The following is a 22468-nucleotide window of genomic DNA, read 5'->3' as shown; positions in this document are numbered from 1 at the left end:
GAGCCGCCGCGGCGCGCGGGCGGCGGACGATGGAACTCCACATCCTGGAGCACCGGCTGCAAGTTGCCAGCGTCGCCAAGGAGAGTATCCCGCTCTTCACCTACGGCTTGATCAAACTTGCCTTCCTGTCGTCCAAGACCAGGTGAGCGCGGGGACGCGGCGCGGGGACGAGGCGCCGGCCGGGCAGAGACAAAGAGGCGCAGCCGGGGCGGCTGTCCTCGCGCGGCGGCTCGAAAACAACTTCGAGCCCCGGGAACGACCCTCCCCGCCCCCGGCGTGCGGCCCTGTGACAGAGCTGGCCAGTCTGCCCCCTAACGGGGTCCTTCCACCCTGGCCCCCCCACACGCACTTGCACCCCCGCCACTGCCTCCCCCCACCTCGGCCCCCCTCCCATCTCCTCTCCGAAATCCGGAGGGCTGGGCGGGCTGCAATGACGAATCCCGGAATGAATGAAAGAACGAATGAATGAATGAAAAACAGGTGTGGGGGCGCGGCGGTGGAAAAAACAAACTAACCCCCATCCCCCACCCCCTCGGTTGGGCCGGCCCCTGTCGCCACGGCGGGGGCAGGGATTGTGCTGAGCGCGGCTTCCAGGAGCAGAGAATCATAAAATCGTTAGTGGGTGTTTGTCTCAAGGTGCCTGGGAGGGTTGCGGCCGGCACCGGAGGGTGGGGGTTGGCAGGGGAGGAGCTGCGAGTGAGGGTCGCCTCGATTCTTTCTCCTTGGGGTCCGGGAAGGTGGCGCTGGGAGGGGGGGCGGGAGCTGTTTTGCGGAACCGTGAAAGGGGGAGGAGCAGGGGTGTTTATGGATTTGCCTTAGGGCTGGGCTTGGATGCTGCAGGGGGAAAAATAGTTGAAAGGCCCTGGGAGGTAAAAACTTGGATTTTTCCAGTGCCAGGTAAGGGTTTGACTTTTTCAGCCCAAGAGGGTACTTGGATTAGTGCTTTTTTGGGGGTTTGGGGTTTTTTATTTTTTTTTAGGGGCCGAGCTCAGTACAGTGCAACATAGCTGCTGTAACTTAAGTCTCTTGTTTTCCCACCATTATGGTTGTAAAAAAAGGATGATGAAGTTGCTGATTGGTTTTGGAGGGATTGGGGCAGAGAGAATTTTTCCTGGCTTTAAAATGAAAAGATAAATTACAGGTCACAGTTAATGTTCAAACAAGCCTCCCCCCCCACCCCAGGCTGCCCCCTTTGGTGTTGAGCTCAAGGGACGCAGGGAATAATTCAGTCGGAGCTTGTTACCCGTCTGCTAAAGTTCTTGCTTCGAGCCCACTTGGCTGTGGGTGTCTGAGCGCCAAGCTCGGTCCTGCCATTGTTTGCGAGGTAGAGAAAGACTGGCCAGTGGTATCTTGTTGACTTTCTTCTCAGGGTGCTCAGTGGGGTATGGAAGGTTGAAATCCTCAGCTTTGCTGGGCTGGGGACCTGGGAGCCTTGCCACTTTGGTTGCAAAGGTAATTATTAAACAGGTCATTTGAAAACAAAAGCCAGCAGCTCAGGTTCTGGACCTGCCTGCCTCCTGCCCCCCCTCCCCAAGCCCCTCTGGCTGTTGATACCCTCCAGCCCTGCAGCTGCCCACTCTCCACCCTCACCCCTAGCCGGTCTCCAGGTTCCCTGGATAGAGGTAACTGAGTGGCCTTGGTTTTCCAACCCTTGGCCCTTAGCCCCCAGAGCCCCCTTGGCAGATTCCCTGGCTGCCATTCAAATAGGGATGATGACTCAGGCTGCGGCCCTGCAGGGGCCTGGGCGCTAGGAGGAGAGGGTATGGGGGGCTTCTTAGAAAGGTGGAAAAGGGTGGCCTCCCTCAGCAAGTTCCCTTTGCTGGAGGGACTGGCTCTCTTCTAGCCCTGCAGTAAACCCCCCCATGGGGCTTGGATTGTCCCTGTGGGGAAGCCCCCCTGGCCTGCCTGACCACGGAAATCCTACTCGTCAGTGGGGTGGCTTTCTCCCTCTCTCACAAGATGCAGCTGGTCTGAAGTCCAGGTAACCATTCCGGTCTCAAGATGACTTGGAGGTCAAAGGTCAAAGGTCATCTCCATGTCTTCAGAGACTTGGTTCCAGAAGGTGATGAGCGTGTCTGTCAAATGGCTGAAGAAGGCCTGCCTCCCTGAGCACTCTGGCCACTGGTTCCAGATATGACAGCCCCCCCCTCCCACCTCACCCCTGCATTTCCTTAGTGGCCAGGACAGGTCTCTGGCCTTCTCTGGCCCTCACTTTGCCCGTCAGTGGAATGGAGATTGCCTGACCTAGTCCTGTTCACTGTGTGTGTGGCTTGGGCTGATTGTGGAAGGAGACCCTTTAACGAATGTGAAAAGGAGCCTGTGGCTCAGCAGCTAAAGCGCTCAGCAGCCAACGAAAAGGCCAGCGGTTTGACTGCAGCAGCTGCTCCGGGGGAGAACGTTTTGGCAGCCTTGGAAACTCTTAGGAGCAGTTCTGTGGGGTCAGGTCGCAGTGAGTTGAAATTGACTAAAGGAGTTGAAATTGACTAAGGTAGCGGCTGAGGGGCGAACCCTGTGGCGTGTCAGTGGTTTGCTCCAGGCTGTTAGCCCGAAGGTTGGTGGTTCACATCCACTCAGCAGTACCATGGAAGGAAGTCCTGGCCGTCTGCCTCCCTGCGATCCCAGCCACTGAATCCCCCTGGAGCACAGTTCTGCTCGGATGTACACGGCCTTGTCCTGAGTCGGAGTCAACCTGATGGCAGTGGGTTGGGTTGGGTTTGGTTTTTGGTGTAAGGGGTGACAGGATGCAGATCTGTTGTTCAGATTCTTGTCACTGCTCTGTCACCCGAGTCCAGCTCCCAGGTGATGGCCCAGAGCCCTGTCACTTTTCCTCCACAGGCCACCCTCTGCCCTCCCATCCCCCTAAACCAGTGCTGCTTCCTCTGAAGGTCTCTCTGCCCCCTGCTCTCCCTAACTGATGTAGTTCTAGGTAAAGTTTTTAATCGCTTCCTGGAGGGTAGAACCCTTGGCATGGCATTCAAGGCCCTTGCGGATCTAGGCCCTGATTCCTCGTCTCTCTCCATGCTCTGACACATACTCTGGTGACACACGGGTCTGCCTTATCATCCCTTCTCTCACCTCCATGCTGTGTGCCCTCACCGCTTCCATCTCTACCTGGAACGTTTCCCTTCCCACGGCAAATCCTGCTTATCCCTCAGAATCTACTGAGATCACCCTGAAACCCTCCTGACCCCCTGGGCAGACTTAGTCACTTCCTCTTTCTCTGGGAAGGAACTGGCATATATGTAGACACCCACCTTGTATGGGGCATAGTTGGGGCCAAGAGATGCCAAGATGCCCTGATCCTCCCTTTCTGAAGCCTAGAGCCTGGTGGGGGCAAAGGAAAGAGGCCATCATGCTAAAGGAGGGTGGGGTCAGAGAAGGGCCTATCTAGTGAAATAGAGGAGAGGGCTGGGGGGCTGCCTGAGGACATCTTGGGAGGCTTCCTGTAGGAGGTGGTGCTGGAGTTTAGGGCTTTAACAAAGGAATTGCTGATAACTGTCGTGAGTTGGCTTCATGGCAGCCCAGCGCACAATGAAACACTGCCCTATTGTGCGCCATCCCCGTGAGCAGTTGTAGGTCGGACTGTCGGCAGCCCCTAGGGCCCTCACTGGCTGGTTTAGATTGCCAGATTGCCAGGCCTTTCCTCCTAGTTGGTGTTAGCCTGGACACTGCTGAAACCTGTTGAGCGTCAGAACAGCACACAGCCTCCACTGACGGTTAAGTAGTGGCTGCTTGTGAGGGGGGTTGGCCAGGAACGGAACCCAAGTCTTGGGCATGGGAGACCTGAACCACCACTACCCCTAAATGGGAATTTGCTAGGTGAATAAGAGGATTCAAGTCCCCAGATACTGCAAATACAGTGCTCCAACAGCTCTGGAATTAGATGGTAATTACACCTGTCCTGAGGTTCAAAGGTTAAGTGATTGCTCAGGGTCACACAGTGAGTAGTAGACTCTGGATTTGAGTCTTAGTCTTTCTAGCTTCAGCTCAGCATTTCTGCTATACCAAAACCAAACTCACTGCCGTGCAGTTGGATCCAACTCATAGTGACCCCTCCTTGGGTTTCTGAGGTATTAACACTACGGAAGTAGATTGCCCAACCTTCCTTCCAAAGAGTGGCTGGTGGATTTGAACTGCCAACCTTCTGGTTAGCAGTCAAATGATGCCCATATTCAACAGCTACCGTCCTTCTATTTGCCAGGCACTGTTCTCTCCTTGACAGCTCTGGTGGTGTAGTGCCTGAGGCATCTGAATGCTAACCAGAACATTGGTGGTTCAAACCCACCAGCCACTCCGCAGAAGCAAGATGGGGCAATCTACTGCCATAAAGATTTACTGCCTCGGAATCCCCGTGAGGGTCGCTATAAGTAGGAATTGCCTTAACAGCAGTGGGCTTGGGGTTTTTGTTTGTTTGTTTGTTTTTGTTTTTTTGGTTTTCTCCTTAAGGAGCTCTGGTGGCTCAGTAGCTAAGGCATTTGACTGCTAACCGGAAGGAATGTGGGGCAGTCCACTTCTGTAAAGATTACCTGCCTCGGAAACCCAGTGGGGGTCACTGTGAGTCCGAGTTGACTCGATGGCAGTGAGTTTGGTCTTCTTTGTTGTTGTTCTCTCTTTAAGGAGATCTGGTGGCATAGAGGTAAGGCATTTGGATGCTAACCAGAAGGTTGGTGGTTCAAACCCACCAGCTGCTCCACAGGAGGAAGGTGGGGTAACCTACTTCCATGAAGATTTACAGCCTTGGAAAAACAATGGGAGTCACTATGAGTTGGAATCCACTCCCTGGCAGTGGGTTTGTTTCTTCGTTTCTCTCCTTGAGCAGCACAAAACTGAACCTCTGGCCTTTGAGGTTCCTGCCGCCAGGCCTGTTGGGTTGTCTTTCCCAGGAGTGGTTGTCCCTCGTCACCTCCCATCCAGACTTTCTTCTTCTTTGGGGCCTCGCCAAGGTGTTCCCTCCTCTTCACCATATCTTGTTTCTCAGCTTTTATCCATAGCAACATGTTGCTTGTCGTTTTCTCCCTCCTAGATTCTTAATCTCAGGAACTTTTCTATGCATTTTGTTACCCACCTTCCCCTTGACCCCAAATCAGTGACAGGAGTCACTGGTTATTTCGTCACGTGTAACAGAGCTGAAGACAGTAGGATCAGAGAAGTCAGATGGCTTGTTCAAGGTCACACAGCTGGGAAGGAACAGAGTTGAGCTTTGAATCAAGTCCTCTCCCTAGTGTGTTTAGCATACTGCTTTGTTAGGTACTTAGTAAATGTCTCTTTGATGGATAGCCAACCCATGCACAGAGTGGCCCACATTTCAGCCAAGTATTTGCAGAGTCTCTTCTAAGTGCCCTGGGGGCAGGCAGGAGCAGGGCTCCCCTGCCCTTGTTCTGCTGAGTGGGACTACATGGGACATTGGAGCAGCATCTGGGTGTGGCTAGGACAGGAGACCAGAAGGCCAGCTAAGTGTACCTATTTCCAACACAAACCCAGAGGGCCAGCTCCGGTGGAAAGCAGAAGACAATGTGGCCTTTGTTTTTGGTTCCTGGGAACTGTGTCACCCCTGAGGCTAATGAGTAGGGACTGACCAGACCAAAAGGGGCCACCTAGGGGCCTCAGAAGGCATGATGGAGTCTGCCATGGCCATGTGGGGAGGTCAATGAGAGCCCTGAGCCCTAAGGTTCAGATGATCTTCCTGGTTGGTGAGAACATCTGTTCTCAGGAGGGTAGCAGCCCAGGGGGATATGGAAACTCTTTGCTGGGGCTCCTCCTAGACATCACCTGTATGTCTCTTGGTTTGTATCCTTTTTGTGTTAACCTGTGGTCATGAGTATGGTGTACTCTCCATGAATTCTGTGAGTTGTTTTAGCAAATCATCGAACCCAAAGGAGTAGTGAGAGCTAGTCTAAGCTGCTGTCTGCCTAATTGTCAGTCTGAAAGAAGGTGTCCTTCTCATGTGTGAGCTCTGACCTAGCTCCGGGTGGCTAGGGTCAGAGGAACAAAGTGCTGTGTGAACATCTGACAATGAGGATGGGTAAGTGTGGGTCCATCTCTGTATTCTGGGAATTGGATTCATGCCGATTCTCACCACGTGCTTGGCAACAAAGGGGGACTTTCCATTTGGCCCCTTGCTTAGGGCACCCTGGCTGGCATATCCAAGGCTGGCCACAGAGCTCCTCCTCTGCCCTCTCTGTAGCTGTTCTGCTGGTGGAACTGTCTCTCCAGCCTCATCTCATGGCTCCCAGCCACATAGATGATTTCTCCTGCCCTCTGTACCCTGCCTGCCTTCCTTGTCTGCCTGTTCATCCTTTGGATTCTGTTTTAGCTTCACCTCCTTCAGAAAGTCTTCCCTGAATACACAGGTGGGCCAAGGATCTTCGCCTGGCGTGATGGACTCATTCTGAAGAAGATGAAACAGAACCACGGGATGTTGGCAGTGATACTTCGGGCTGCAAGTAACCACAAGCCATGACTTAACTGGCTTAAACAATAAGGACTTTTTTCTTGACATAATAGGAGTCATGAGTTGGACTACTCCAGGGTTGGCTAACTTAAAGGCTTAACAGTGTCATCAAGGACCTGGGTCTTCGTCTGTTTGGCCATCCTTGGCGGGACAGTAGAGCTCCCTACATATGGCTGTGGCAGCTCCAGGCATTATGGGCGACCAGGAGGGAACCTAGTGGAAAGGCCTGTTGCCTTCAGGGTGTCCATGAGAAAATCTTTCCAGAAACCTCCACCCACCCCTGGACAGACTTCCTCATTTTATTCACATGAACTTGCCTGAACCAATCCCTGCCTGCCCACGGGGAGGTGGAGGGCCCAGTGGCCGTGGATGGGTGGCCAGCGCCATGGACTCTGGTGGAGGTTCAGGGCCTGCGTAGGGCAGGCCTGGAGGCTGGCTCTGGCATGAGGGGCGCAGAGAGGGTTGTGCTTCCACGGTTGATTAGGAGTGGCCTGAAGCTACATAAATATCTTCCCAAGATCTAAGATCACGGTGCTGCCCACTGCCTAGCTTGCCCACACCCTACTGGACCTGGTTCTGGAACCCCCTTGGAAGGCCATGTCTGGCCTGGATGAAGCTGTGAGTGGGGGCCTCCGAACCCTGGAAACTATTGGAGGGGCCAGAGGTATACAGACAAGGCACTGGCTCACTCCTTCCTGGGCTGGTAAGACCCTCGTGGGGTTTGGTCTGTTCTCTGTGGCCCTGTAAGGTGGAACTGGGAGAATACGGTCATCACACGGCAGTCACAGTGTGAGCAAGGGCATTCACAGACGTGACTGCACTCCAGGCTCTGGTCCGTGTTATCTGCCATCACTTTGGTCCCTGACTCATGGGGACCCTGTTGACCACGGTGCGAAATGCTGCCCGGCCCTGCTCCGTCATCATTATCCATCAGAGTTTCCACTGGCTGATCCGTGGGAGTAGATCCCCAGGCCTTACTTCCCCATCCCTCTCAGTCCGGAAGCACCACTGAAGCATGTTGAGCATCACAGCAACGTGAAGCCTCCGCTGACAGACGGGAGGCAGACGAGTGAGGTGCACCAGCCAGGACTCTGACCTAGGACTCCCCCCACGTGGAAGGCGGGAACTCTACTCCTGAACCTCCCTGCCCTCTGTAGATGTGTTTGCTCGTTCAGTCCTCACAACTTTATAGAGTCAGCTCACTGTCATTTCCGTTGTGCAGACGAGGAAACTGAGGCACTTAAGTGCCCAAGAAGTGGCAGAGCTGGGGTTTGATCCCAGGAAGTCCATCCTAGTAACCCCTCTGCCGGGCACCCAAGCGGACCAGTTTAGGCTTCCTGTCACTGGGAGCTGCTTGGCAGAGGTGTGGCTGAGAGGCTGAGGATTAAAAGGGGGTCTGGGCAAGATCATTACCCCGAGACACGTTCAGGTACAGGAAGCCGCCCTGCCCTCCTTTGCCCGCGCTGTGCTGTTATCTGTAAATTCCATCCTACAGAGTCCAGCTGATTTGATTGGCCAGAAAAGCACCAAGGTAAATGTGTGGTAAGCCCACACCCACAGAAAACCCCGCCCGTCGGGACCGGAGCCTCTTTGCATACACCTCTGGCTCCTTTTGGCCTCCTGGTTCTTTCATGTTTCTGCCTGTGGGAAAACTTGCCACCCGGCCATAGTGAGCACCGACCGAAGGCTTAAGAGCCATTTAGGGAATAAAAGCGTAAAATTGCAACAGGTCTTTCTAGAGTCCTAGTTTTCCTGAACACACTGAGCCGCAGCCACTGTTGGAATACAGTTTAGGGAAAGATAGATAGGCTAACGGGGGATGAGGGCCCTGGAGCCCAGCACCTTGGTTGGAATCCCAGTACTCTACTTCCTAGCTGTGTGACCTTGGGTAAGTTGCTTAACTTCTCTGTGCTATCCTTCTCTAAAATAACAGATAGAGCCCTGGCCTGCTGTCTAGGTTGTCATGAGGACTGGAGATAAACCATGTTGAAAGCTTAGAACAGTGACTGGCTTACTGAACACTCCAGTAAGCTTTAGCTAAGTTAGTGTCCGAGTTCAGAAAATGTCCTGGTTTAGCTGGCAGGCAGTTGGCTGGGGGCAGAATTTGAAAAGCCCAGGGTTCAACTTTTGAAGGTTCCTTACATGCAGGTAGGAATCCCTGGGTAGTGCACATGGTTACTGCACTTACCTACTAACCAAAAGCTTGGCGTTTGGAGTCCACCAACAGGTGCCTGGGAAGAAAGACCTGCCTGACATCTACTTCCAAAAAGTCACCAAAGCAAACCCACTGCCACTGAGTCGATTCCGACTCCTAGTGACCCTTTAGGACAGAGTAGAACTGCCCCATAGAGTTTCCAAGGCTGTAAATCTTTATGGAAGCAGACTGCCTCATCTTTCTCCCAGGGAGCAGCTGGTGGGTTCAAACTGCCAACCTTTTTGGTTAGCAGCTGAGTGCTTTAACCACTATACCACCAGAGCGCCTCTGAAAGGTCACAGTCATTGAAAGTCCTGTGGAGAGCACAGTTCTACTCTGACGTACTTGGGGGCCCCGTGAGTCAGAGTGGACTTGGTGGCAGCTGGTTGGTTGCATGTATATAGTCACACTCTGAAGTGAAGGCTCTGTCACTGCCCTCAGACCAGTTGGCCAGGGACAGCAGTCATTGAGTGTAGGGCCTTGTCAGGGATACTCTGGTGCTGTACTGGTTAAAGCATTTGGCTGCTAACCAAAAGGGTGGTGGTTCGAACCCACCAGCCGGTCTATGGAAGAAAGATGACAAGTCTACTTCTGCAAAAATGTACAGCCTTGGAAACCCAGTGGGGGTCACTGTGAGTCAGAGTCGACTTGATGGCAGTGAGTTTGGTTTTTGGTTTGGTGGGAGGTGGCCAAGTCTGGGTGCATGGGGATGATGTCAGGAAGTGAGGGTGCTTGGGATCAGGGCGGGAGCAGGAGGGGTGGGCCGTATAAGGCAGTGCAGCCATGCAGCCCCCCAGGAAGGGGCTGGCTTACCCCCAGCTCCAAGTATCAGGTGTGTGAAAGGCACAGTGGTGCCCTTGGCCTCCTCTCTCACACCCAGCTGCTTGTGACGATCCACCCCTCCTCGCCCTGAGCCCACTGCCTCTGCCCTGAGCCCACTGCCTCTGCCCTGGGCCAGTGCTCATCCGCTGTCCCTGGAATTATCCAAATCACTTCCTGAGGCCGTCTCCAGGGCAACCAGGATGGTCAGTGCAGCCAGAGCCCTGTGGGCAGGAGGAACAGTGTGAATAGAGGCTGGGAAGGGGAAGGTGTGTGCAAAGGACATGGTGCTGGCTGGAGGTTGGTCCAAATTGGTTTGTTTTCTTCATTCAGAAACCCTGCCATGTATACTGTGTGCAGGGCACAGTGGGAGATGGAAAAGGAGCTCTGTCTAGGAAGAAAAAGACGTGTCCCCTGCCATAAGGTAGAGAGGCTGAGAGCCCCACAGGCCCAGAGGGACCAGCAGGAGGTTGGTGTTGGGGCAGATGTTATGGGTTCCCTCTGAATCCCTGCTCACGTCCTTGCCTTGCCCCAAGTTCCTCTGGCTCACGCTCCTTACCTGGCATTGTGAATATTCCTTGATCTGAATTCTGTCCTCTCTGGCTTTGTCCTGTCCCTACTACATGCATGTTCCATTTTTAGGGCAATGGGGGTAGTTATAAAACATCCTACTTCCTTTGGTACTCCTCTGTTGGAAAGTTAGAGGCCTCCAATTAATTTTCTAACAAATAAAAGAGGTAGAAGCAATGCCGTGACTTCCAAGGCTAGGTCATAAAAGGATAGCATCTTCCTGGTTGGTTCTTTCTCTCGTTCAAATCCATTACTCTGTGGGGGAGCCAGCTGCCATGTTGTGAGGACACGCAAGCACCTCTGTGGAAAGGTCCACAGTGTGGAGAAACTGAGGTCTCCAGCCAACAGCCAGCACCAGCTTGTGTCCCTGTGTGTGAGGCACGTTGACAACAAATTCCCAGCCCCAGGTGAGCTTTCCAGTGACTATATAGCCCCAATCTGTGTCTTGACCACAGCTATATAAAAGTTCCTGAGGCAGAACTGCCCAGTTAAACCACGCCCAGATTCCTAATCCATAGAAACCGTGAGGCCTAATAAAAGTTTATTGTTACAAGCCACAAGCTAATTTGTATGCAGCGATAGATAACTAATATAGTGACCGTGTTATTTATCATTCAACTGGGGGCTTTTTTAGACAAACAAAGAGCACTAGAAATAATTGCCCCAGACAGAATGGAATCGCCGTGTCTTCAGTCCAGCCAGACATCCCTTGCAAGTCCTTAAACACCTCCTCTAGGAAGCTACTCTGGGGCTAGAGGAATGGCTTCCTGGGATCACCTGTGTTGAAAGGGCAGGTCCCCTTCTGTCCTCATCTCCAAGTGCATGTCCAATCTTTGGGAGCAGTGTTTCCATGGCATTGTGTCAACTCCCATATTTCAAAGAAGACAGCCTGTATATGGCTTGAATTGGTCTCTTCTGAGCCCCACACCTGGGTGGTAAGTTTCATCCTGTCGTAGACTTGGGCCACGAGAAACCCAGCCCTGAACAGAACAAAACACTGCCCCGTCCCCCACCATTCCCACGAGCTGTTGTGGATCGGACCGTGGGACCCATGGAGTTTTCACTGGCTGGTTTTGGGAAGTAGGTCACCGGGCCCTTCTCCGTAGTCTTAACCGTGGCAGTTCCACCGAAGCCTGTTCAGCGCAGTAGTGGCACGCACGCCTCCGCTGGCGTACAGCTGGTGGCTGTGTGTGACATACACTGGCCGAGAATTGAATCCTGGTTTCCCAAGTGGACAGTGAGAATCCGACCACTGAACCTCTCATCCAGTCCTAAATAAAACACTCGGGTTCCAGGGTACCGGAGCCGCTGAGTTCTGGCTGTGTGAGGCCCCCCAGGCCCTCTGCAGCCCCACAGTGCTGCCCCAAACCTCCTGCAGCCGACAGCTTCCCTAACCCTTGAGCCACTCAGTGTGTTGTTGAGTGTGTTAAATTAAAACTTTAAGAAAAGATCACTTCTAGATGCCTTCCACCCTTCCTGGCTTAAATGTAGCACGCTGGATGTAATCCAACCTCCGAGGAAGATCTGTGTTTAAAAACTTGGGGTCTGTCTGCAGCAGATGCCAGCTGTTCTGGAAGATAGTGCTGCTTCCGGGGTCTTCTGATGTCGAGGGAGGGCTTGTTTGCCCCAGGCCGGGATGAGGATGAGAGGAACGACTCAGATGTTGGCCCTTTGGTCCCCCGGGGAGGCCCCCCTCCCGTGTGCCTCCTCCATCTCCTGTGTCCTGGCTTGTTGGTTGCTGGTGTCTGGGACGGTGAGTTGGCCCTGAGGTGATCACACGGGGATAAAGTGCTGGTGGGGGCAGGCGGCCTCCCCCTGACCTAGTCTACAGTGGCCACTTGACCTGAGGCCAGGCTTCCAGAAGATTGGCAGGAGAGAGGGGCTTAGCATCCCTTCCTGTCCAGCTGCTCACCCAGGGCCAGTGGGCTGGGGCTTATCTTCAAGACGGTTAATTTTCCCTCGGCATACCCCACTGAGATGGGGGGTGCTCAATTGGACTTTGCTCCCACCCCCTCCCTCCGCTCCAGCCCTGCCTACCTTCACGCCTGCCATGTTTACTCCCTTTCTTGGGCAGGGAAGGCGGTGGGTCAGAAACTGTTCTCCAGGTTCAGCCTTTCTCCTTCAGAGCTCGGGTTAGTCACGCAGGCAGTGACTTATAGGGTAGATTGAGAGCAAAGTGTAAGCTCAGGAGACCTTTCTTGAGCACCTACTGTGTGCTGGACTCTCCATCCTCAACCCTCACAACAGCTCTGTGGGAGGGAGGTGGCTTTGCCCCAGCTGACAGGAAGCCACTGCCCAGTGACGGTGCTCCAAGTCACACAGAGGGTACGTGGCAGAGCGGGGTTCAGTCCCAGCTCTCTGCTCCCAGCTCCTGTCAACCTGTTCTGCTCATTGCAGCTGAGAGTAATGGAGGACGGATGTGTAATTCATGTCCCTAAATTGTACACTTAAAAATGGTTGAAATGGCAAGTTTTTTGTTATAGGTATTTTATCTTTTTTTTTTTTTTTTTTTTTATTTTAAATGTGATTTAAAAAATATATATATTGTGGTAAAATATGTATAAGCCAAAACATGCCATTTTGACCATTTTTAAGTGTACAGTTCAGTGACATTAATTACACTCACCATGTTGGACAGCCATCACCATGACAGGGTTCCAAAAAGTCTTCATCAAACAGAACCTCAATTCGTTACTCCCCGTCCCCCTAACCACAAGAAAAAGTGTGTTTTTGTGTTTTTTTTTTTTTTAAAAAAAAACCTATTTGTGATTTGGGTGAAATTTTACAAAGCAGATTCGTTTTACATTCAGGGGTTCATACACATTTTGTTTTGTGACACTGGTTACTTCCCCACAGTGTAACAGCTCTCCTCCCACTTCCTGCCTGTGGTTACCTTTGCCCCATGTCAAGTAAAGGTGTTTTTAATGCAAATTCTGCCACTTCCCAGGTATGTGACCTGAAGCAAGTTTTTAAAACTCTTTGAGTCTCAGTTTCCTCATCTTTAATACGTGACTCATAATACCTTTTGTTCTGAGGGTGAAATGGGAAACCGTATGTCTCAGATTTTGGTGTTACTTCCTGTTAGATGCCATTGAGTCATGGCATGCCCCCCTGCGTGACCAAATAAAACACTGCCCGGCCCTGTGCCACCCCTGTGATTGGGTGCAGATTGGACTATTGTGACCCATAGGAATGTCATTGGCTGCTTTTCAGAAGTTGGTTGCCAGGCCGTTCTTCCTGGTCTTCCTTTCTTCCTAATCGGGAAGCTCTGCTGACAGGCGTGTGTGGTGGCCCCACCTGGGGTGCGACGGCCAGGAATCGAACCTGGGTCCCTCACATGGAAGGCAGGAATGCAACCACTGAGCCACCACTGCCTCCATTGTTATAAACCTTCACCTGAGGTTTATTAGGTCCTAACCAGGTGCCATCCTCTGGCCTGCAGAGCTTCAAACTGGTTTGTTCTGGTTCGACCCCCTGCTGATGTACTGAATGTGGGGATCTGCGCTTTAACAATGCATATACATATTCTTATGTGTTTGTAAGAATCACCTGGAGATCTTGTTAAAATGTAGATTCTGGTTCATTTTATCTGGGGGAAGTGCAAATCCTCAGCTGGGGGTCGAACTGGAATGAACTGGTTTGAAGCCTTGGTTCTGCTTTAGAGTCACAGGAATGCTGGGCCTGGGGAATCCGATAGGAGTGACCAATTCAGACGTCTGTTGGATGAGGGGCATTTTCTCCAGATTGGGGGGGCTGTGGATACTGACAGAGCTAGGGTCAAAAGGCCAGAGAGGAGGCTGCTCACTGACTGGGGGTGGGCAACGTTTCTGCTGTAACGTGGCAAAGGCCCTAGGACAGCTCCAGGGAGTCAGGGAGCCAACTAAAGTGCCCAGCACAGTAGGGCACTCAGTGCAGTGACGATGGCCTGCTGTGTGTCTCCCCCACCCCACCGCAGGGTCTCTGTCCCTGTGGGCTGTTGACAGCCATGGGAGCTCAAGAGCAACACGCAGCCCCTCTTGCAGAGGGCCCCGTGTGGGTGGCATAGAGCAAGTCCTGTCGTCACAGCACTGCACCGGCGCAGGTGTGTCCTTGGGTGAGTGACTGGGCCTTTTGAGGCCTCTGGCCATCATCTGTGAAATGGGGTTCTAAGTTGAAGTCAGATAACATGACCCACTGCCCTCAAGTCATTTCCAACTCATAGCGACCCACCATTGGGTTTCCAAAGTTGTAAATCTTTACAGAAGTAGATTGACTGCCTCATTTCCTCCCATGGAGCAGCTGGTGAGTTTGAACCACTGACCTTTTGGGGTTAGCAGCCAAATGCCTTGCCCACTACGCCACCAGAGCCCCCCTAAGATAAGGGCACACCAAACCAAACTCACTGCCATCGAGTCGATTCCAACTCATAGCACCCCTTTTGGGTTTCCAAGGCTGTAAATCTTTACAGAAACAGACTGCCTCATTTTTTTTCCACGGAGCAGCTGGTAGGTTCGAACCACTGACCTTTTGGTTAACAGCCAAGTGCCTTAACCACGGCACCAGCAGAGCTCCTTTAAGGGCACACAGGAAGTCCTTAGTAATTGAGTTCTTGTTCAGCCTCTGAGGACATGACTGACTGGAACCCCAGAACCCCCAAGGCAGGCCATGCTACCAGCAGAAACCATAGGGGAGGTGCAGGCTGTTTGGGGCCAGTGCTGTCCTCGGAGGTGGGGTGAGGAAGCGGGAAGTGCCTGCCTTCCTTTGCTGTGGCTCAGAGGCGGGAACCTGGGCAGAGGGCTCTCTAGGTGGCCGGGAACCTGCAGCGTTCCTGTTAGCAGCTGAAGGCAGTGACCACTTGCCCTACTCAGGGTCTCCTGGTGGGTCTCTTACCGCCTTTACTCCACGGAGGTGGAGCCAGACCTCAGGCAGTGAGGAACCTGCCCACCGCCATGTAATTTAGTCGATGGAGCCAAGCTTGGACACAGGCAGTACAATTCAGGAGCCATTTTCTTGACCAAGGTGGCCCTGGAAGCGTTGAGCTATGCGTGCTATAGTCCCTTCTCAGGGGCAGGTCTGGTTCTGACCCCAGGGGCCACGGCAGGAGCAAAAGGTGAGCCTCTTTCCAGAGCCAATGTCGGGGTGTCGAATCAGCCCTGGTCCACATCCCAGCCTGCCTGCCAGCTGTGGGACCTTGGATGCGTTACACCATCTCCTGAGCCTCCATCTCGTACCTGTAGCATGCGTGCGTCGTGTGGACGGATGCCATGACAGGCAGAGCTTAGCACTGCGTCTGCTGTAGGTAGGACTTCAGAAATGAAACCTTTAGTGTTGTGTCTTCTCTCTTAGCAGACACTCACCAAGACACGATGCAGTCTTCACAGTGCTCCCAAGAGCCACCGTGCTGCTAGAGGTCCCTCCTGTGCTCCCAGTGGCCCCGGCCCCAGTGCCCCTCCCTGCACGCGGGGCTGGAAGGTGGTGGCTCCACAAAGCTGTCTGTGCTGTGGTTGTAGGAGCCTGTGTCCCACCAGTATTCACACCAGCTGTGCTCCCAAAATGACCTGGGGAAAAGCACCCAGTAGAAAATGTTCCCCCTGTGTTAATGCCTCAAGAAGAGCTTGTTCTCAAAAGCCAGGACCCCAGAATCCTCCTGTCATAGGCTGGGTTCTCTCGAGAAGCAAAGCCGGGGGCACTTAGGTTTGTCTCAAGGAAATGGCTCACACAGTTGTAGAGGATGGCAGGTCCCAAGTCCATGGTTTAAGCATCAGGCTGGAGGCTTCTCCTGACTCCTGCAGGAGCTGACAGCCCCAAGACTGGCAGGAAAGATGGCAGGTCACTGGCTCAAGTCCCAAGAACCAGAGGTGAGATGATGACCAGCCAGGTGCAAGACCCACAGTGAGCAAAGAGCTTTGCCGTACACACTGGATATGTATTGGATGCAATGTATTCCACGCCCCTGTGGAAGCTCCCAGTCAGCTGATTGGAAGCTCCCCGTCAGCTGATTGGCTACTCATCGCAGAGTTCATCATGGACATGATTCCATTATGTCAGATCTTATCATGGGGGGTGACTGCATCATAACTGGCAAATCACTGAGAGTCGTGGCCCAGCCAAGTTGACACACAATCATCACACCTTCCATAGAATGGAGACTGTGTTCCCTCTTCACACACACACGTACATCTGTGAGGGTAGGTACCTCCTACAATCTCATCCCTTCTGCAAAGAGCAGGAACAGGCCAAAGAGCAGCTCAAGGGAGCAGCTGAGGCAGGTTTGAGGTCTGGCAGGTCTGTGCCTCATGCCAGGTTGGCCAGGGAGGGGATGGCAGAGGCCACCCTTGGAAGTGTTCTTCCTATCTTAGCTTCACCTTACACCGGATGCGAACCCTCAAGGGCTCTCTTCTGTCCAGTAGTTCACCGAGTGCCATGTGCTGGAGCCTGTGGGCCCTTGGGGACAGACTGTCAACTCTGAATTTCGCTGTTGATGTGATGAGAGGAAAGTCCTCAGGGCTGGAAAAGCCAAGGTACCAAAAACAAACGGAGCACGTTTTTGTTGTTGTTGTTATGTGCCATCAAGTCGGACTGGACTCACAGAGACCCGTCCTTGGGTTTCGGAAGTGGAATCACTGCAGAAGTAGATTGCCCCATCTTCCTTCCGAGGAGTGGCTGGTGGGTTTGAACCACCAGCCTTCTGGTTAACAGTCAAGTGCCTTAGGCACTACACTACCAGAGCTCCCAAAACGGAGCATAGTTCATGCCAATCTATATGGGGAAAAAAAAAAAAAAGGAAAACAGTACATATTTGCATATTAGGGAGGGCTTCCAGGAGAGGTGGGTGGAGCCTTGCTTGAAACATTACCAAAGGGAAGGGAATTCTAAGAAGAAGGAACAGCATGTGCAGAAGTGCAGAGGCCTGGCCCAGATGACACTGTTAGTGAGGAGGTAGAACAGGTCATGGGAGCTGAAGGCTCTGTCCATGCTGTGATCTGGTCACAGACCTACTCCCAGGACCAAAGACAGCTTGTGGGGGAGCATGGCAGGGTAGGATGCTGGCATCTTGGAGCGGGCCCTGTGGAAAGGGGGTGAGGTGAGGCTGTATGGTGCAGAGACCGCAGGACAGCAGGATAACCAAGTGGGTGTGGGGGGATGTTTGGGGGCAGGGAAGTGTGTACATCTGGGAGCCTTGACAGACCTGAGTCTGAATCCTGGCTCTTCACTTTGGAAAGTTACTTCGCAGCAGTAGGTCTGTGTTGCCGTGTCTGGACAGGTGTATTGCCACTTCCGCCCCCCACCCGCCAGGGTGTTCCAGGAATCTCCTGAGCCTGGTGTCCAGTATCTAGGAGCTCAGCAAACAGCCTCAGTCGGTAGCACAAGGCTCCCTGAGTGCTCTTCGACTAGTGGCCCCGGGTCCTCACCTCCTGGACGGACTCGGGCTCCGGGAGACACTGTTGTTTGGGGGACTTCAGCCTGGCCCTGAAGCAGGGCCCGACCCAGGTGGGGCCTCAGGAAGGCCTGCGGATGGGTTCTGTGTCCACGTTGAGTCAGGAGACTGTCTTGGGACACCCTCCCCCATGGGGCGCAGACCTCCCAGGGGGATGACCCAGATGCTTCTGGGCACTGCTCCCTGTGTGGGGAGAGGGTTGAGCACCGGCCCAGCTTTAGGACATGAGGTCAGAGCCCCCAAATAGATGGTTACACGGGGCTGGGAGAGGCTGCACCCAGCCGGGGGAGCCGGGGAGCCTCCTTGGGTCTCTAGGAATCAGGCTGTGGCTGAGATGTCCCAGGATCTGGGGAGGAGGAAGGAGGGGATTGGTGGCTCAGGGTCACAGCACTGTAAAGTGACAGGCGTTTTGACCTCAGGACTGTTTCCTGACACCATGCTTGACACAGTGCACCCCTGTTCTGCACCTTCTCTCTGCACCCCTTCCCACCCTGCCCCTGCATTGGCCAGCCCCTTTCTCCTAGTCCTGCCGCCTCCTGCAGGAAGGCCTCCTTGTCTTTGTCATTTGGTTTTATTTTCATAACATTTGCCTTTTGAATAGATAACAAGTTCACTTGGTTCAAAAGTCCAAAGATACACGAGGTGTCCTATAAAAACTCCCTTTCACCCTGTTCTCCAGCTACTCAGCTCCCGCCCTGTAGAAATCAGATTCTTGGGACTTGTCAGTGGCGTGTTGCATTTGTATGCAAATACGTTAGGTCCCCGCATAAACACTGGTTCACATAAAAGGCACTGTGGTGGCGCAGTGCCTAAGGCATTTGCTAATCAGGTTGGTGGTTCAAACTTCCATGGAAGGAAGTCTGGGTGATCCACTTCCATAAATATTTACCTCCTCAGAGGGGGTCGCTGTGAGTCAGAATCCACTCCATGGCAGTGGGTTTTTGTTTTTTTTTTTGGTTCGCATAAAGGAGTTCTGCTGGCATAGTAGGTAAGGCAGTTGGCTGCTAACCAGAAGGTCAGCAGTTCAAACCCACCAGCTACTCCACAGAAGGAAATGCTGCATTCTACTTCCATAAAGATTATAGCCTCAGAAACCCAGCGGGGGTCACTGGAAGTTGGAATTGACTCATGGCAGTGAGCGTGGTTTTCGGTTTGGTTCACATAAATTGGTCTGAACTCTCCCTAGCATTCCTGGGCTGAACCTTGGCTTTCGCAGCTCATGTTCACCTTGGCGATGATTCCGTCTCGTTCCTTTTAACTGCGGCATAGTTTACCACAGGACAATGACCAGAGGGTTTAACCTGTCTCCCACTGAGGGGCACGTGTCCCCAACCTTTTTTGTTGTTGTTGTTTTTAGACAACTAATGCTGTGGTGTATAACTCAGTGCACAGACCTCGTTTTCACACGTGTGGGTGTATTTATAGACAGATCCCAGGAGCAGGATCCTGGGTCATGGTACATGCTCCTGTGGTTTTACAGATGTTGCGTTCCCCAGAGGGGGTCATGGGAGCAGAATGTCCCTGGAAAGGGTTTTCCGAAGGAGAGGTGTCCTGGGGCGGGGCATCATGGGTGAGGGCCACTTCCCCCAGCCTTACCATGTAGCGTGTCGTCCAATCTCTGCCTGTGACCTCGACCACCCGATAGACGACAAGACCTTTTTCCTGCCACCTTTCGTTCTGGGTGTGTGCACGTGAGTGTGTGCATGAGTCCATGTGTGCACAGGTCCTAGCATGCCCTCAGGTGTTGGGTTGTCTTGGAGGCGTCCTGTCGTGGAAGCACTGATCCCATCACTCTGGGTGACTGAATATTTGCTCAGTTTGTGGCTGGCTCTCCTTCTTTCCCCCACAGTCAGGTGGAGGTGGAAGACCAAGCCAGGCCTCCCTCCACCTCTGCCCTGATCTCTCCCAGGCCTGGGGCCCAGGCAGCCAGACCTTCCCTCTGTCTGTCCCCAGGCCTCCTGGCGCCCAACAGTTGCCCTGCCCCAAACTCAGAGCCTCCTTGTCCCAGGGATGTTGCAGAGTTTGTCCCCAGGTCCCAGCAACCAGGTCCTCCACCCTAGCCCCCCCCCCCCCCCCTCACAACTTCACTGATGGGAGGCTCCAGGTTCAGGCCCCCCGTGCGGTGGCTGGAGCACCAGCCCTGTGCACAGTGGCCAAGTGAGTCAGACACCAGGAAGATACCTTCCCATCCAGGGAGGTGCATCCCCAGGAAGACCCTGGAAGAGAGGATGCTTGGCTATTGCCCAAGGTGCCTACCCCTGAGGTCACCCACCTCCTGTGTGGACAGAGGGGACGGTGGCACCACAGTGGGCCAGGCCTCCTTGGGCCCAGGGGCCTCTTGATGTGACCCCTCCCCCCTTGGCAGTGTGTTCATCTCTCAAGTCTCAGTTTCCCCTTCTGTAAAATGAGGTGACCACCCTGACTTTACTGGGTTGTAAGGTGGCACCATAGTTAAAGCATTGGGGTGATAACCAAAAGGTCAGCGGTTCCAACCCACCAGCTGTTTCACAAGAAAGATGAGGCAGTGTTTGCGTCCATAAAGATTTGTAGCCTTGGAAACCCTGTGGGGCAGTGTTCCTCTGTCCTCTAGGGGCGTTGTGAGTTGGAGTCCACTCGATGGCAGTAGGGTCAAGAGCTGTAGTTTTATGTTGTGTTTGACCTTGGAGGGCAGTGGGGGTTCAGTGGCAGAATTCTCGCCTTCCACCCGGGTTTGATTCTGGCCAGCGCACCCTATGAGCAGCCACTACCACCTATCAGTGGGCTTGTGTGTTGCGTATGCTAACCGGGTTTCAGCTGAGCTGACAGACTAGGAAGAAAGGCCTGGCAATCACTTCTGAAAATCTGCCGGTGCAAACGCAGTGGGTCCTGACAGTCTGATCATTGTGCATGGGGTCACCGTGAGTCCACTCCACAGCAGCTCACGACAATGACACATTCCGGTCCCTGTCTCCACTCAGTGGCCTTGGCAACATTGAACATGGTCCCAGGCATGCTGGCCGCAGCCAGGGAGGTTTTAATAAAAGTGAACTGTTTGGCCCAAAGTCTTTAGAAGGCCTGAGAACCTAGGCCTCCTCACCGTGGAGAGGCCGGACGGCTGCTAGCCCTTTTCCGGGCTTCCCCAGCCGGCTTGGAGGGGTGATGACAGGTGCAGACAGAGCAGACAAAACACTGTGTCCTGCGGGAGGTGTTGGTGGGGAAAGGTCAAGTCACGAAGAGCTGCCCGGCCCACGAGTGTCACTTGATTCTAACCCCAGTCCTGGTTCTAAGCTCAGCAGTGCTTCCATCAGGCAGCAAGGGTGAGGGGACAGTCTGCTGAGGCTCGAGGTTGGCAGGAGTGTCTTAGCTATAGCTTGACCCTCGGGCCAGTGGCCAGGTAATTTAGAAGGAGCAGGGCGACCTCAGTGTGGTTAGTAAGAACAGTGTGCAACCGAATGGGCCCGACCTGGCCTGGGGAGGCCTCCCATGCACTGCACTGGAGAAGAGAGATCTGAGCAGAAGGGTCTTTGCTGCAGGACCAAGGAGGTGCAGGCCCAAGTGGTCGAGGGGCAGGCCCTCCGCTGTCCCCAGCCCCAGGTGTAGGACGGCACCCTGTGGGCTCAGCATTGCTCCTCCCAGCTGAGAAAGGGAGCATGTTGTTACCTGGTCCTGGGCAGCTCTGGGCTGGACCCAGCCTGACGTCGTTAGTTCAGCTCTTTTATTATGTGGGTTTGGCACTGAGTCCCAACAGGAAGTGACCTACCTAAGCACACAGCAGTCACACAGACCCCCTGGGGTACAGAGCCCTGGGAGCCTGGCTGCTGTCGAGCAAGCTGTTCCCAGGGCTCGGAGTGTTGCCCACTTAGGGGTGTGTTGGGACAGACCTGTGGCAGCAGAGGGGGACTCTGTCCCTCAGAGGATGGAACTGGGGGGCGGGCATGGGCTCAGCACCTTAGCCTCTTGGCCTCCCCATGTGCTCTCAGCTCCACACCTTTGTGCTGTGCCCCTCCCCTTCACTCTGCCTCAGCCCTTCCTGCCCTTCAGGGCTGGGCCTGGAGTCCCCTCCTTCGGAGGCCTTCCCGAGCCTGCCTTTAGCCGTTTGGCAGGGCTGTAGGTACTCCCTTCCCTCTGTTCAGCCCGGAAACGGTCTACGGCATATTTTGTCCTGGAGCTAACTTTGGTTCAGCCCTCATCCCTCATCGACGCTCTGGTCCAGTTGCTTGATGAGTGTGTCTCCCCAGTAAACCATTGTCCTCGAGTCGACTCGGACTCATGACGACCATGGGCGTCAGAGCAGAACTGGGCTCCACAGGGTTTCCAGTGGCTGATGTTTTGGAGACAGGCTGCCAGGCCTTTCCTGTGGGGCACCTCTTGGTGGCCTTGACCTCCAGCCTTTCAGTCAGCAGCCAAGTGTGCTCACTGTTCACATCACCTGGGGACTCCCTTGCCCTCAGCGGTGCACGTCTGTTGGGGGCAAACCACTATTTCCCTCGCTGCCGGGAGACAGGTGAAAAGGGCACAGGGTTTGGGGCAGACAGACCTCTTCCACCAGCAAGCTTTGTGTTCTGAGCCTCGGTTTACCCAGCTCCCAAAGGGGAGGATTAAGGGAGATGCAGGTCCCCGGGGTGTGCTGTATGGCGCCACCTGCTGGTAGGAGCGAGAACAGTTTTCCTGCCCTTTCTCCTGGCTCAGGCATGAGCTCCTTAAAGGTGTTCATTGTAAATACTAAACGTTTTTTCCCCGTGAGCGAAGCATCCAACCGGGACACTTCTCCGGGGGAGTAGTGGTGGCAGTCTGGGCAGCAGGCCTGAGACCCTGCCTCCCGCCAGCGGCTGTTTGTTCTTCAGGGCCTTGATGAGGCTCCTGACACCACAGAGCCAGAGGTGGCATCTGAGCTTGGGGGTTAACTTCAACAGAGTGGGCAGGCGGAGACAGGACCTGGAGCTGCAGGCCACAGAGGGCATGTGGGCTTTGTTTCAGGTAGAGGATACCTAGATTTGAATAAGTGATAAGCAGGAAGGTTCTAGAACTGTGCTACCCA

At 53.8% G+C, this 22468-nt stretch overlaps 1 protein-coding gene across 1 annotated transcript in view; it reads left to right on the top strand.

Annotated features, from left to right (window-relative positions):
* Positions 1-29: 29 nt before the first annotated feature.
* Positions 30-22468, top strand: part of CASTOR2 (cytosolic arginine sensor for mTORC1 subunit 2) — a 60644-nt gene continuing 38205 nt past the window's right edge. The window contains exon 1 of the mRNA XM_007940580.2: positions 30-142. Coding sequence (XP_007938771.1) covers positions 30-142 — 113 coding nt within the window. The remainder of the gene's footprint in view (positions 143-22468) is intronic.

The sequence above is a fragment of the Orycteropus afer genome, unplaced genomic scaffold (assembly GCF_000298275.1).
Source record: "Orycteropus afer afer isolate SDZICR_OR568_19922 unplaced genomic scaffold, OryAfe1.0 scaffold00006, whole genome shotgun sequence".
Lineage (NCBI taxonomy): Eukaryota > Metazoa > Chordata > Mammalia > Tubulidentata > Orycteropodidae > Orycteropus > Orycteropus afer.
The sequence above is the reverse complement of the archived record's forward strand: the minus strand, read 5'-3'. Positions and strand labels throughout refer to the sequence as shown.